General features: G+C 41.8%; 1 protein-coding gene across 17 annotated transcripts in view; it reads left to right on the top strand.

Annotated features, from left to right (window-relative positions):
- Positions 1–10,675, top strand: part of PECAM1 (platelet and endothelial cell adhesion molecule 1) — a 31,767-nt gene extending 21,092 nt beyond the window's left edge. For 4 of the 17 annotated variants that reach the window (XM_032128874.1, XM_032128878.1, XM_032128879.1 and 1 more), the window contains 2 exons: positions 4,349–4,371; positions 9,116–10,675. In XM_032128874.1, the coding sequence (XP_031984765.1) occupies positions 4,349–4,371; positions 9,116–9,145 (53 nt within the window). In that variant the 3' untranslated portion in view covers positions 9,146–10,675. Of the gene's footprint in view, positions 1–1,103; positions 1,133–4,348; positions 4,372–4,475; positions 4,510–4,639; positions 4,760–9,115 lie in introns of those variants that run through there. The other 13 variants (XM_032128866.1, XM_032128868.1, XM_032128871.1 and 10 more) reach the window with 8 other exon arrangements.
- Positions 10,676–13,782: the final 3,107 nt, after the last annotated feature.

Here is a 13,782-nt window from a genome sequence, read left to right on the forward strand (position 1 = left end):
CCTCCACCACACTGTGGATAAGACTCCCCATCCTCCCTGCTGTGCTGTTTTCCTCGTTCTCAGTGCCAGGACTCAGGAGCTGGTTTTACATTAAAGATGGACAGAAAAAAACTGTCAAATGCACATTTCAAATCCCAGAAGACTTGCATGTGGTTAATTACAGTTAACTCATTTACAGTGGGAAAAGCAGGTGATTTGTGAAATTCCAGTCTAGTCAGGTATATTTGGATTGAAAGTCAAATAATGTCAGTCTCTGCTTGGATGCTGGATTTCCTCTGCTGTAATGAGAGTTTAAGGAGGATGCTGATCACTTTGTCTCTGCAAGCAACTCTGAGAGAAGAAGTTGTCCTTGCATTGTTACTGAAAGGTTAGTTTAATTCAGAAACATATTTAGTATTCAGGATGTTCACCCAGGTATTGTTTTAAAGCCTTTTCTAGAGCAATGGGCTGTTACTTTAGTATTTTACATAAAATACCAAAAAATTTCAAGCCTCAGCATTAAATCAGACCTTACATCCAAATGGCAATTTGGGGGATGGTCATAGTTAGTGCCACTCAGGTCAGTAAGACCTTTGTCTAAAAGTCCTTCAGGCTTACCAGGATGAACTAATTTCTTTAAAGTTCTGCTTTCTCTGGTTGCTCTGTGAAAAGGCCAAAGGAATATCCAGCCCAGTCCCAAAGTTGCTGCTTTTTGTTCAGAAAGAAGTGCTATAGTCCAAAACTTAAGCAAAACAGGCAATTTTCTAAATCAACAGACTGCCAAGAGTGATAAAATGGCTGTGGCCCTGCTGCCTCCCTTGCCTGTGCTGAGTCCAGCAGTCCAGGCTGGCAGCTCTTCCTGAGGGAGGGTCAGGATGTGTCACACATGAGTTTAGCTGCCTGGGTGGAGGCTCGTTCAGGCATGATTTATTTCCATCACACCTTTCATCTTCCCAAGAGGCAGTAGGGGCAGGAAGCCCAAGTATCTCCATGCTGGTTCTTTATCTCAGCTCCAGCCCTTTCCTCAGCATTGATCCCAGTTCTCGGGGTAGCACAGTCCTGTTCATGTTGCTGAGAAGAACTAGAACCAACTCCAGCTCACAGATTTCCTTATGTTTTTCCAGGACACTTCCTGTTGAAGATGATGTTACTGGTACATTCTTGGTCCTTCAATGAACTCTGTCTTTGCTGTGTGTCAGACCCAAAGCTCACAGAAGCCAGTGACAGTCTCTGCACTGATCTTATGTGCACTGGACTGAGCTCATCGTCATTGCAAGATAACAATTCCCAATTTCTTATTAGGAAACTGGAAATCCAGCAAACAAAATGCAGAGCCAGCCTTTATGCTGCTAAGTCTGGAAAAATGAATTGGTCACTTGGAAGCAATTGCAGCAGTGAGACAGGAAATTCTAAGAGTCCTACAGCAACCAACAGTGTACTATGGAAAAATAAATATATCCCAGTGGAAAGAGGCATGAGAAATCCCCATTGCATTCAGAGGTTTGGAACAAACCTATTTGAAATCAGCTCTAGCAATCAGGATATCTGCTCAAATACTTTCCTGCTACTGAGCCTCAGGCTTAACACCTACATCTTAGCCAGAATTTCCCACTGAATCCTTTTTCAGCATAGAAAGAACTCACAGGGTCTGGGGATTCCTTGTGTTGTTCAGAACTCAGGTATTATGAGCACATGATAGTTACAAGCAGTCCAAACCCATGCAAATAACTTGTCCCCTCTCCAATATAAAAACTCTTTGGATCTTTAGGTTTCTAGACATATTCTAGACTAAAGCCTGGATCTGTGAGACATTGATTCCAGAGCCAAATGCTTACAATAGCTTCAGCTAAAGATCAGGCAATGCCAAATGGTTTCAGTAAGGCACAAATATGCAGGGAGCTTTTTGCTTGAACCTTTGATACAGAGCTGGATTACGTGCATGCCCCATGTCAGAGCTGTTCCCAAGCTGCCTGCCAAGATTCCCTGATGGAAGCTACGGCTCCATCCAGTAAAGGGCTTGGCAGAATGTTGTGTGTGTCTGCAGTTCAGCACCTTCGGTTCATTCTGACATATTGGCTTTCACCAGGGCTGGAGGTGGGTTGGAGGTGAATTGACAATTGCAGCTATTTTGGCGCATTTTCTCCTCTCCGTAACCTCTAGCAACAAGAAATGGTAGAGCAGGTGGGGATGTCTTAAGTTCCTGCTATATGTACTCCTTTGTAAAAATGTGTTCTTTGAATTTAAAATCCCATCAACTGGAAGCAATAGCAAGAGTTTAGATCCATCACAAGATCATAAAACCACCTACTTTTTTAGACTTGGGAATATTTTAGAAATCACCAGTATCAGACCTTCAGCTCTGATTCCTTTTACAAAACATGGAGCTTGTTTTTTGCCCTGCTACAGAAGCTTGACCAATTCTTTTGTGTGTCTAGAATCCAACATTTCTCATTTCTGCATTTTTGGCAGTAAGAGAAAGCCAGGTATTATGAAAAATCTCTCTGTTCTTCAGTAAAACCAGGAAAAAAGTAAAACTACCTCTTTTTTTTTTTTTTTTTAACAAGAATGAAATAAAAAGATTGTGAAAAGATTGACATAACAAAGATGACATAACAAAGAATCAGCAAAAGCACTGTATCATTGTGCTTTTTATTAGTGGCTACCTGCTGGCTCCCCTGAGTGGTACCGGGTAAAAATCACCCTGCCTTGCAGCAGCACTACCCAGGACACAGTGTGACATTTCCTGGCAGAGCTGTGACACTCAGCTAGAAACCCCCACTGCTCTGGATGTGGGTGACAGGTAACAAGGAGATGGGATAAGCTGTCACTGTGACCTCGGAGCTTTGGGTAGCCAACATCCCGTTGTTTGAAGTCTGGAATTTACACAAAATTCATTTCCTCCTTCCTCCGAGAACAATACATTGTGACAGAGACTAAACGACAGCTTGTTAATGCCTCACTTCATAAGCCTTATGTATGGTTTTGTCCACTTAAAGCCAAGCTTTGATGTCGCACTGGGTCAGCAGTGGTTTTGTTCAATTCTGTTGGCTTTCAGGACACAAAAAAGCTTTTGTGTGTGTTCCATGTAACTTCTTATTTTGTTTCCTAATGTCTAAACATATGTGGATCAATCTTGCCAAACACTGAGATCAATTTTATACTGAAATTGAGTTCATGCACTAGTGTCAAGTGCTGTAGTCACCTCAGTTTTTAATCCTTTGCTTAGGCTAAAACTTCTGGGTAGAATATTCAGAATGTACTGTGCCAGAGACCTTCACCTGTGTTCAGTTTCCTTGTTACTTCTCCTGGCTGACAAGGGAGTTTCTAAAAGACTTTTATTAGGGTCTAATAATGGTAGTAGTACTCTGCATAATATCCTTCATTTAGTGATTTCAGGAACTTTTCAAAATTTACGTGTGTTCTGCCTATGGAAGATGATTTTTTATTTTGCTATTTAAAAAGTACATAATTAGAAAAAACATAGATTCAGAAACTAACCCCCATTCATAAAAAAATACTGGGAAGATTAACCCCCCCCAATCCAACCCCTTTGTTTTGAACATAAGATGAATTTCCTTCACACAGCCTCTCTCCAGTGAATCTGATACACTTTCCAAGAAAATGCCCTTCAAGATTCAGCAGTTACTTTTGTCACGTGAAATATCTCAACAGAGCATACAGACAAACACTTTTAACAAGACTTGAAGTGCCCACCTAAAACTGGAGTTACTTTCAGAGAGGAAAGAAATATTTATGTTTTTGGTATTTGAATGTATTCTGTGACATTTCTGAATAGCTAAATCCACTTTTTTTTGAAAAAAGCCTATGATCCAATTTGAAAGTTCACTGACCCTAAAAAGAAAGAGCTTGCTGGCCCTCAGGTTTTTCATTGGGAACAAGCAACTTTTTTTAATAAAATGTCAGGTGTCTTTGCAAGAGGTTATTTAGCCCTGAAAATTGTATCCTCTACTGGATTTCTGCAATACATTATTTTCCTGGCAAGGAACTGGATTAAGAAGTAAAATGCTGATGAGAACTTGCCTCTAAAAGGAAGACTCTCTTTTGTCCAGTAACAGACTGTGCCCTCAGTAGAGACTTCTGCTCTAACCCATGATCAGGAAAGCTGCCAAACAGGTCCTGTTCAGTGTGGTCTTTGAAATGTCTGGTCTCACCCCTGTACTTGGATTAAACTAGAACTTGGATACTCCTTAAAATCCAGAGCTTTAACCTTAGATGTAGGTAGGAATTTTACATCATTGCAAAGTGAACAAAAAGGCTGAAATACCTAAACCTGTATTTTCTGGAACATAAAACTGGTCACTCTGCAAGGTGCCACTTCATAATTTATACATTGTATTTTATTTTGCAGATTCTATGGAAAACAGGCATTCTGTAAGTATACATTTTATGCATTTAAAGATAGTGACATGAGTTGAGATGATTGTGTATCTGGTGAGATGGTGTTCAAGTGCTGATACGGTTTATTTGTTGCTCAGGACCTTTGCAGGACAGATATGGGACAGTCCCTTTGTAAGTATTTTTATGAATCAGGCTTTCAAACCTGTATTTATGGAATGGTCAGTTTTAGAAGTCTGTGGAAGGGGCTGGAGTTTGGTGGTGCTGGTGCAGAAATAATGATCTGCTCATTATTCATGTTGAGCACCTGAACAGCTTTAGATCTGTGCCAAAAATGCTGGCAGGATGGCACAAGATGAGGGATGGCTGCTGTTCCTGATAGACCTGAGGCACTGGAGATTTGCACAGGAAAACTGCTAAACTGGTAAGTGTATCACTGGGGACAGAGCTGCTGTTCGAGTCCCATGTGTCAGTCTCCAGGCTGTTCAGTGCCAGTGAATCTGCTTGGGATGTGTCTGTTCACACACACACCCTGTGACTGAAATGACCAGAGAGGTGAGCTCCTTCCTAAGGTGTGAGCAGTTGAACCAAGCAGGAATGGTGATCAGCCCAAAGTTCAGTGAGTCCCTTTTATTCACTGTCTGTGACTGTTTCCTCCTGGGTTTGTGTTCATCGACTGGTAGAGCAGGTGGGATGACTCCAAGGGCTGGCACTAAACTGAGACCTTGTAAGAAATTTTGAAGGCAAACAGTTTTTATTGCAGTGTACAAAGCTGGGTCATTGCTGGGTCACAGCTACATTGTTCTAACCAAGAAGTGGGAATAGTACCATCTGTATATGGAGGATCTCAGCTAAAAAATGTGGAGTTTTGTGAAGGTTCTGTAGGTGGTGAACAGCTTCTTAGTGCTAAGAAACCAGTGACAAAATATGGAATTTTTTTAAATAGAAGAAATATGTTGAATGAGCTGTTACTCTGCTCTCAGGAGATCTGAGAGGCAGGGAACTCACATTTCAGGAGTACTTCTATGAATGTTAGATAAGCTATCAAACCCAACTCAGACTAAGCAGATGGTTGTTTTTTCTGCCACCCACTTTGTGGCTTCAGAGCTTGTACTTAAAAAGAAAAAAGGAGAGACTCATAAATAAGAATCACAATAGCACAGTCTACGTCAGCTTATGGCATCCATTTGAGTTTTGAAAGGCTCCATCAGCACTCCCATCCCCATGGGATACACAGGCAGCCCATTGTATTATTTACAGACACTGGCAGTGCACTGAAGGTCACGGATTGTGTTACAATAAACAGACTCATATTAACACAGGCCAGGAGGGTTTATAGTGTCATTGTCTCTCTTAGTTTAAAGGTTTGTTTTTATTCTTTGCTCTCAGTTATCTAAAAATGTGTTGAGCTGAAGCCTTCCCTGGGTTATGCCAGGCATATCTTGGAGAGTTAGGCAGAAGAAAGTTTGTCCCTGTCCGACACAAAAGAAAAAATGGTCAAGGGTGGCTGTGACAGACATGAAGTGTAAGCTCAGGGAGGAGGTTTTGTCTTCTTTTATCCACAGCCTACATAATTTCTAATGGACATGAAGATTTTTTTTGTTTTCCTGTGGCCAAAAGTGAGTAAAATAGCTCTCCATGGAAGTATAATAGAAAGTCAGTACACTGACCACCCTATGTGAATCACTTTCATAATTAATTGGGCTATTAAAGCTTGCTAAACCAGACATCTATGAAGTAATGTCAGACCCAAGGGAAAAAAGTGTCAGCTGAGGGCAGTGGTTTTTTTGTGTTTCTTTTATTACTCTCATGTTAACAGTAGAAGGGTAATAAAACTTGTTATTCTGTAAAACTAATCTCATTTTCAGAAACATCCCAGAGAAAAGTCAGTTTTACAACACTTGCACATCTTGCTTGAGTTTTCCTAGAAGTTGCTTTATTCAGTTCATGTCTGAGACATTGTCCCCTCCTTAGGTATACTGTTCATATATTAACATAGTAACTATTCCCTTTTTCAAATTATTAGTGCTTTAAAGGACATAGCAAAAGAACAGAGCCTTGTCTTCTGCTTCTTAAATTCCCACTTCTGTTCCCAAAAAAAAGCAGCACCATCCCTCTTTTGAACTCTCCAAATAAGTGACCTAAAATTGGACTGGACAGATGAATTTCTTTATAGATTTTCCATTCCCTCTATTTGCCTCTCAACACTTTACAGGCCACACAGATGAGCACAGAAGAGGCAGGGCGCTACTAAGGTGCTTTTTATCATCATTTTCTCACAACTGGTTTTTTTCAGTAGCTTGTTTTCACACATGCTTAACTGTGATGTATCTCAGAGGTTTGGTCCAAATGAGGAGTTGTTGATCCTACTCTTAAAAAGGAAAATGCTCCTTATAAAGTGATCAAGTGGCTTAAACTTCCTCCTCAGCTGTTCTGCTTCTTGATATCCAAATTAAGTGCTTGGCTCAGAGGTGAAGTTGCATTTGATCTGCTGCTCCCTTACTTTGTGAGTGGAAGGGGACCTTCAGGAGTCCGGCTTGTCAGCTGGCATCTAAATCACATAGAATGCCAGATGGATCACTTAGCTGGAGTGGCCTGTCAAGAAACTTGTAGAATTCGACTCTGCTTAGGAAGTAATAGATGTTCAAGACGTGTGAGACAAAGGACCGCAGCAGAGGAGTGTTTTGCTAAAAGCTCTGTTTTCAGGGAGGATATGCAGCCTTTTTATTTCAGTAATGTGGTGGAGACTCATCAGATGCCAGTGTTGTTTCAACTCCCTAAATTCCAATAACACGGGTCCCACCACTCACATAAAGCCTGTTAACACTCAGTTCTGCATTGCTCTTCCAGACGTCACAGGCAGAACAGAAAACTGCACTGTGGAGAAGGAAGATGTAGCAAATCATTTTAATGGTTGCTAGTCCTGCTTTTGTGCATTTGCCCCTACATAGCTTCTCTCAGAATAAATATAATCCAGCAGGGAAATTTAGGAACTTTGCTTCTTCTTCACTGAGAGACCATCACAAAATTGAGTTCAGGCTTTTAGTAAACACTGTGTACTGACAGAGGTGTATTGAAAGTGTTTGTATTATGTCAAGAAAGGTGGTGCATTAGAAAAATTATCAGTCAAAATTTGAATTACTCAAACTATTTATATAGTTATAGACCCAGCTGCAGTACAGGTTGTGACTGATTTGCAGTCCAGAGTACCTTGAACCTGAATGTCTTGGATTTTTAGGCCATTTAGAAAGGAACCTTAAGTTTTATGTCAGGGGTTGCTTCCCTCCATCTCCTCTGTTTCAGAAATTTGTATCTTAAATGCCATCCATAGGAAGTATTTGCAAAAGAAATGAATTATTTAGAGAGGAACTGGGAGGAGGTTTCCTTCCTGAAATCAGAGCTGGCAATCTTTCTAAGTTATTTAATGGTTCCAGTTTCTGAAAACATATTGAAGGAAATATCTTGACAATGAGATAGCCACTTCGCCAAACATTAATTGGTATTGTGTCAAATTTACCTCAGCACGTTCTGACTTCATATCTCCTCCTCTCCTGCTACCTCCTAGATGTCTCTGTGTATTTGTTTGTTTGGTTCTGTCCTAGGGGTTCAGGAGGACTGGCAGTACGTGAGGACATCGTGTACTTTTAGCTGCCTATTTGTCCAACCTCAGCATGTGCCCTCTGAGACAGAAACTTGTACAATTTACAGCTCTTTGGATGAATGTCTAGGTGTTATTCAGCTACTTTCTCATCTTACCTAATTGATCCCAAAAGTATTTTCTCAGTATTAAAGGAATTCACATTGCCAGCTCCAAAGGGGCACCTGGTCTGTGTTTAACCGTGCACAGTAACATGGCACAGTAATTTCAGACAGGAAAGGAAGATGAAGGATGTGTCCATTTAAATTTGGGGGGGAGGGGAGATTTCAGGCAGTCAGGATATGAAAAAGAAGGTGATACTCTGAAATAAACACTGAATTATAAACCAGGAATTCCTCTGACTCATGGGGTAAAATCCTTTGGGGGTAAGTCCACAAAAGGAATTAGGCGCCTCGGTGCTGACAGATTAAACTGTTAGGTTGGAGGCCACCATGTACCCTGAGCAGAAATTTGTTGGAGGGAGACTTTGGCAACCAATGTCAGGAAAGACTTGACAGTTGTGAATCCCCAGTGGGCAGAATTTTTTCTGTCACATAATGTAAAAACAATGAAGTTTGGGATCTCTCTCTGCCTGTTCCCATTGGCTGGTGTAGAGGACTGCTCCATCTGCCTTCTGTGCTTCCCAGTGCCAGGATTCTGGCCCTGCTGTGTGCTGGAGATCACCTCTGGCACGGCTCTTGCAGGAACATGGTGTCCAGAAGTCAGATGCTGCATTGCTCCCTGTGAGATCCCAGCCCTTAGGGAAAGGTTTTCATTCTCCTGGGACTGAAGCTGGGGTCTGACTGTGGCAGATGAATATTTCCTAGTAAATAAGGGATCTGACTTCCAGATGTGTTACGTGCCAGCAGCTCCCTTAAAAATTCAACTTTTATCAGTAAGCACCCACTTACAGATGTTGGTGATTAACAGTTTTGTGGTCTAGCTCGTAATTGTTACTCTAGATCTCCCACTGTTTTACTTCTTTTTCTATCTGATGAAGATAATACTTACATCTCCCCAGAGAACAGTGAGTATTTATTAGCTCACTGTAGAGGGTTCTAAGGAATGTGTTACAGGACAGAGGGTAGGGGCACAGTTATACTCACACCTTGGGTTTTTGTCTTTTGCTCTTTTTGCCAACAGAGAATATATGGGCATCCTGATGCTATCTAGAACAGTCACCTCAAAGATCAGCTGGGAGAAGAAAACAAGCCAAGATGGAAGACGTTGCAAATGTTTCAAAGGCTTTGCAGCAGTTACTTAGGAGTTTGCCAGACTCGTCTTTTCAAAGTTTATTTCCTTAGGAGGAACAATAGAGATGTTCCTAAAGCATTTATTGGAAAAAAATTACGAATAAAAATTCTCATAGAAAAGTGGCTCCTAAAACCACTGACCCAGGTTCTCATCTGCAATTTCTCCTTTTTTGCCTCCAATTTTGCCTTTTTTGCCTCCAATTCATCATGCTCTAAGGAAACAAAGGGGGAGCTACAGCTGAGGAAGTACATTTCTACAATGCAGCAACTACGGTGATACCAGTAGGACATAGAAATATCTAAGCTTGCTTTAAACTTGCTAAGTTGGTTATCAGTGACACTACTGTGGCAGAACAGAGCTCAGCACAGCCTGGCCAGCCATGGATGTACCTTGACATGATCTTGCAGCTTGTGCTGAGCTCCCTGTGCTGCAGCAGCTGGACTGCTACCAGGCTTGGAGCCAGCTCAGTTATAACCCACAGGGATGTGACACTGCAGGGAGGGCCTGAGGGAAGAGTGAGCTCTGGGCTCCCTAAAAACTTGAATGACTGTTTAGAAATTCAAACTTTACCAAGTGCTTCTATCAGAGGCACAAACAGTCTTTATTCTTCGCTAAACTGCTTTTCCCCTTTAAAAGTTCTGATGCTTGTTGGTTAATGTGATGTGATGGTTCTTCAAGAAATGATTGTCTGTCACAGTTACTTTGGATTCTATGATAAGTCTTCATTGAGTGGATATAATATACCCAGGTCAATGAGTTTGTACCTGAAAATCCTGTTATATACAATCCTTACTCCTTTGATTTTAGGAGAGATCTGAAGTTGTACTTGTGCCCAGTTTGTCCAGTATGGAATTCCATGCCTATCCTTTTTCTCTGTAATATGATAAACCACTAACATGGATCCAGTTTGGACACAGATCTAATCCTGCAGCCCATGTTTATCTTGGCTGTATTAGTTTAAAAAAAGAACACTAAACAAAAGAGAAAAAATACTGTCCCCAACCCCTTAACCAGCTGGCCTTTGACACTGCAGTTGCTCTCCTTTTCTTACTGCAGATTAAATTCCTACAACACCTGGGCTATGGGTAAGAAGGTTCTCATTTTAATTAGAAAATAGTGAAAAAGAGGCCATGGGTTTGTATATACATATATAATTACTGCTTTAAGCATTGCATCAAAGGTGCAAAACCAGCAAGAAACACAAAAGGGGTTTATATCCTCCATTCCAAATGTTTAAAATTTCAAGCTCCAGTTACTGATTAATATCTCTAATTTATTGTTCCCTGTGCAAATGTTGTTTGTATCATGAGCCTGTCACAACTGACTGACTTCATAGCACTCTTCTGTTGACAAATGTTCTTTCAGCATCCCATGAGTGTCCATGCAAATGCATTAGTATAAGGAATGTGAAAAGGTATTTTAATAAAGAAAACTCTGAGTTGAACTTTGCACTGGATTTTGCACATTCATGTTGCAATGAATGCCTGTGAAGTTTTTTATTTGTGATGAGCCACAGATCCATCATATGGATTTGAATTTGGGAGATGACCTTTCTGCAACAGATTCCAGGCACTTAGATCTGGAGTCATGAACCCATTTAACAGCAGGTAGATGCACTAAATTGCTTTAAGAAGTGAGTGGGGGAGTGCTTGCATTCACATAAGTCTTTTACTAAATTACAAAGGTAAAAGTTCCTCCACAAACCCTTCTTAGTTTTTGGCAAAGCTTGGGAAAAAACTGGGACTTGGGAAGTCTTCAGTTATCATCTGGGCATGATGGAGCAGCAGTGGAAGAGTTTGTTGCTCTCTTTCAGCTTGTCTCTTGTCTGGAATAATCCTAAATTATTTTGGATTTAGTCTAACACAAGTTGTTTGCCCTACGGAAACATGTGAACTGTCCATTTCTCAGAGTGCTGTGCACTGCTTTGAGCCCTTCTGTTTTGTCTTGCAGATAAGGAAAGTATTTCAGAGTATGGGACAATAGATCAGCAGATGTTGCCAGTGAAGACAAGGTAAATGGGCCCATGAGTAAACAGCTACACAAGAAGGCCTGATATGAGCATGTGCCAAACAAGCCTCATTATCCCACTGGAAATATTTGGGAAATAAGTCTTGAATCTGTTACTGAACAAATCAAAGCTCAGATTGGAGCTCAAGCAATACATTATTGAAAAAAAACAACAAAAAATGAGATTTCTGTGTTGTCACCAGGTTGAGCTCAGAAAATAGAAAATGAGGTGTGTTGGTAAATATTTACTTAAAGGGATGTCACATACCCAGGTCCCTTTTGCCAGGCCTTGTCCAGGCAGTTCCATCGGGATGTCAAAAGCCCAGGTCTCTTGTGGCATTCCTTGTTGGGGAAATTCCATTGGGATGGCACATGCCAAAGTCCCTTGTGGCATTCCCTATGCGAGCAGTTCCCCTGCATCCTGCTTCCACTCAGCATGTTCGGGAGGAGCCGTACCCACCCCCAGTTGGGGGTAACTTTGGAATATTTCTCCTATTGCCGAGCAGAGGCTTTAGGGGTGACACACAGAAATGCTTGAATCAAGTCCCCTCCTCCTCTTCACTGTTATTTTCCTCTTCCCTTCCCAGCCAAGCGGCACCGCATGTTTGCCGGTGTAACGCGGGTTTCCGTGCGCGTTCCGCGGCGGATCCACGGGGCCGGGCGGGGCCGGTGCCGCCCGCGGAGTCCCGGAGCTGCGGCCGGTCCCGGGCTGACTCCTGGTGGCCTCCGGGGGCACTGCAGGGGGACAGCACCGGGCTGGGTCGCGGCCCGACTCTGTCACATCGAACAATAAATTGAGCCGGGGGAATTTTTTGTTCCTGCGGCGCTCGCCCGCCTCTTCCCGACCTCCGCCACTCTTAAAGAACAGTGTCCTAAATGCAGTGTAAACTTGCCCACCATGGCTTCTTCCCCTCTCCCACAGGGTAGTGAATTCTTTGTTAATGCTGGGGCGCTGCTTTGAGCAGTTCTTAATAAACCTCAGCATTCATTTACTTTTCTGCGGTGTTGTTCCACCTGCTGATTTGTGAGCTTGGTTCCCTTCAAGTTCTTCGTGCTGCAGTTCATCATTGAACTCTCTTGAGCCCCAGCTTTTGGGGGCAGGGGAGATGATGCTGTCAGACTGAGTACAGCCCATCTAGTGCAAGGGAGAGGGTAGGCACAGGGAAAAGAAACAGAATTTGAGAAAAACAGAGGTATCAAATAGAAAAAAGAACCCCATCAATTAAACTAGAAATCAAACTGAAATCAATAAATTATCAGTACAGATTTAAAATCTAGGACATTTTGTTGGTTAGAATTTCAAGGCCTTTCTGAATAGGTGAAAGCAGAATAAACATCACTTCTGCGGTTATTTGGGAGGTAATAAGCAATTTGACATGTCTAAAGAATCATAAAAAGTGGGGCTTATTGCCTTCATGCTTTGAAATGTTCCACTCTAAATCACAAGTGCTCCCATTAGAGAGTTGAGCAGTCATGAGAATGTAGCTTGCATGGGAGGTTTCAGCTAAATGTGAGCATTTATATTTATACAGGTAATTTATTTTCTCACCAGCCACAAACATGCTGAGTGGGAAGGCTGAAAAAAACCTCACCATTGCAGGAAATAAACACTGTAGTTAAATTTTAAATGTAATAGCAAAAGAAATCACCATTTCCTCGGGAAGAGAGTCACTGCAAAGTCTGATGACAGAGTAAAAGCATGAAGCTGAAATGAAAGATTGAGCACAAAGCAGCAAAGGACAAAGCAGACACTGCAAAGGCTCTCAGGTGCTGCCCCTGTCAACCTGGATCTGGACTGTGTGTAAAGCTCTAATGGTGATCATTAGAAATGGATCTCACAGTGTTTGGACCACATTTCCATGGTTAAGGAGAATTAGATCTGACAGGTATTGTTTGAAGAGAAATTCCACAACTAAACTGTTAGTCATAGTAAAGATGGATTCTGCCTCTGAAATGAATAGACCAGCAATATATTTCTGTGTAATCCTGAAAGTGTGAGATGAAATGAGGGTCTTCTTTGGGGCAATGACAAAAAATGTAACAATTTTTTCACTGAACGAAAACCAGAAGTGACAAGTCTGACAGTTCATTGTCCTCTGGTTACTGCCCTGATTTTTCTGTAGTTGTCTTTTTGTTTTAATGTTTTACTCAGGAGATCAAAGGAGATCTTGGAATGAAGGCTCATTACAGTGAAGAAAGAAAGTTAAAAGAAGATGAAAGACAGAGGGGAGTGAGCAGGCCTGGTCGAGAAAAATCCTCCAGACTGTGGAAGGTTTGGGAAGAAACAACCCATCAGTCCAGTCAGTCACCTTAACAGCTCCACACTTCATTGTGTTGGTGATGCTCTGGGAGATGTGCTGTGACAGAATCAGCACTGTGGAGGTGGCTTGTCCCAAACATTCCTGTGTTTATCATTGTCAGGTGCCCACTAGGAGAAGCAGAAAATATATATGTTAACAAAAAGCCCTGTTGCAGGTAATGGCACCACTGATCCAGGTTCATTTCTGCTGCTCCCAGTGTATCGGTCCTGGACGGGGATGTGGAGTCCT

Source organism: Corvus moneduloides, chromosome 19 (assembly GCF_009650955.1).
Source record: "Corvus moneduloides isolate bCorMon1 chromosome 19, bCorMon1.pri, whole genome shotgun sequence".
Taxonomy (NCBI): Eukaryota; Metazoa; Chordata; class Aves; order Passeriformes; family Corvidae; genus Corvus; species Corvus moneduloides.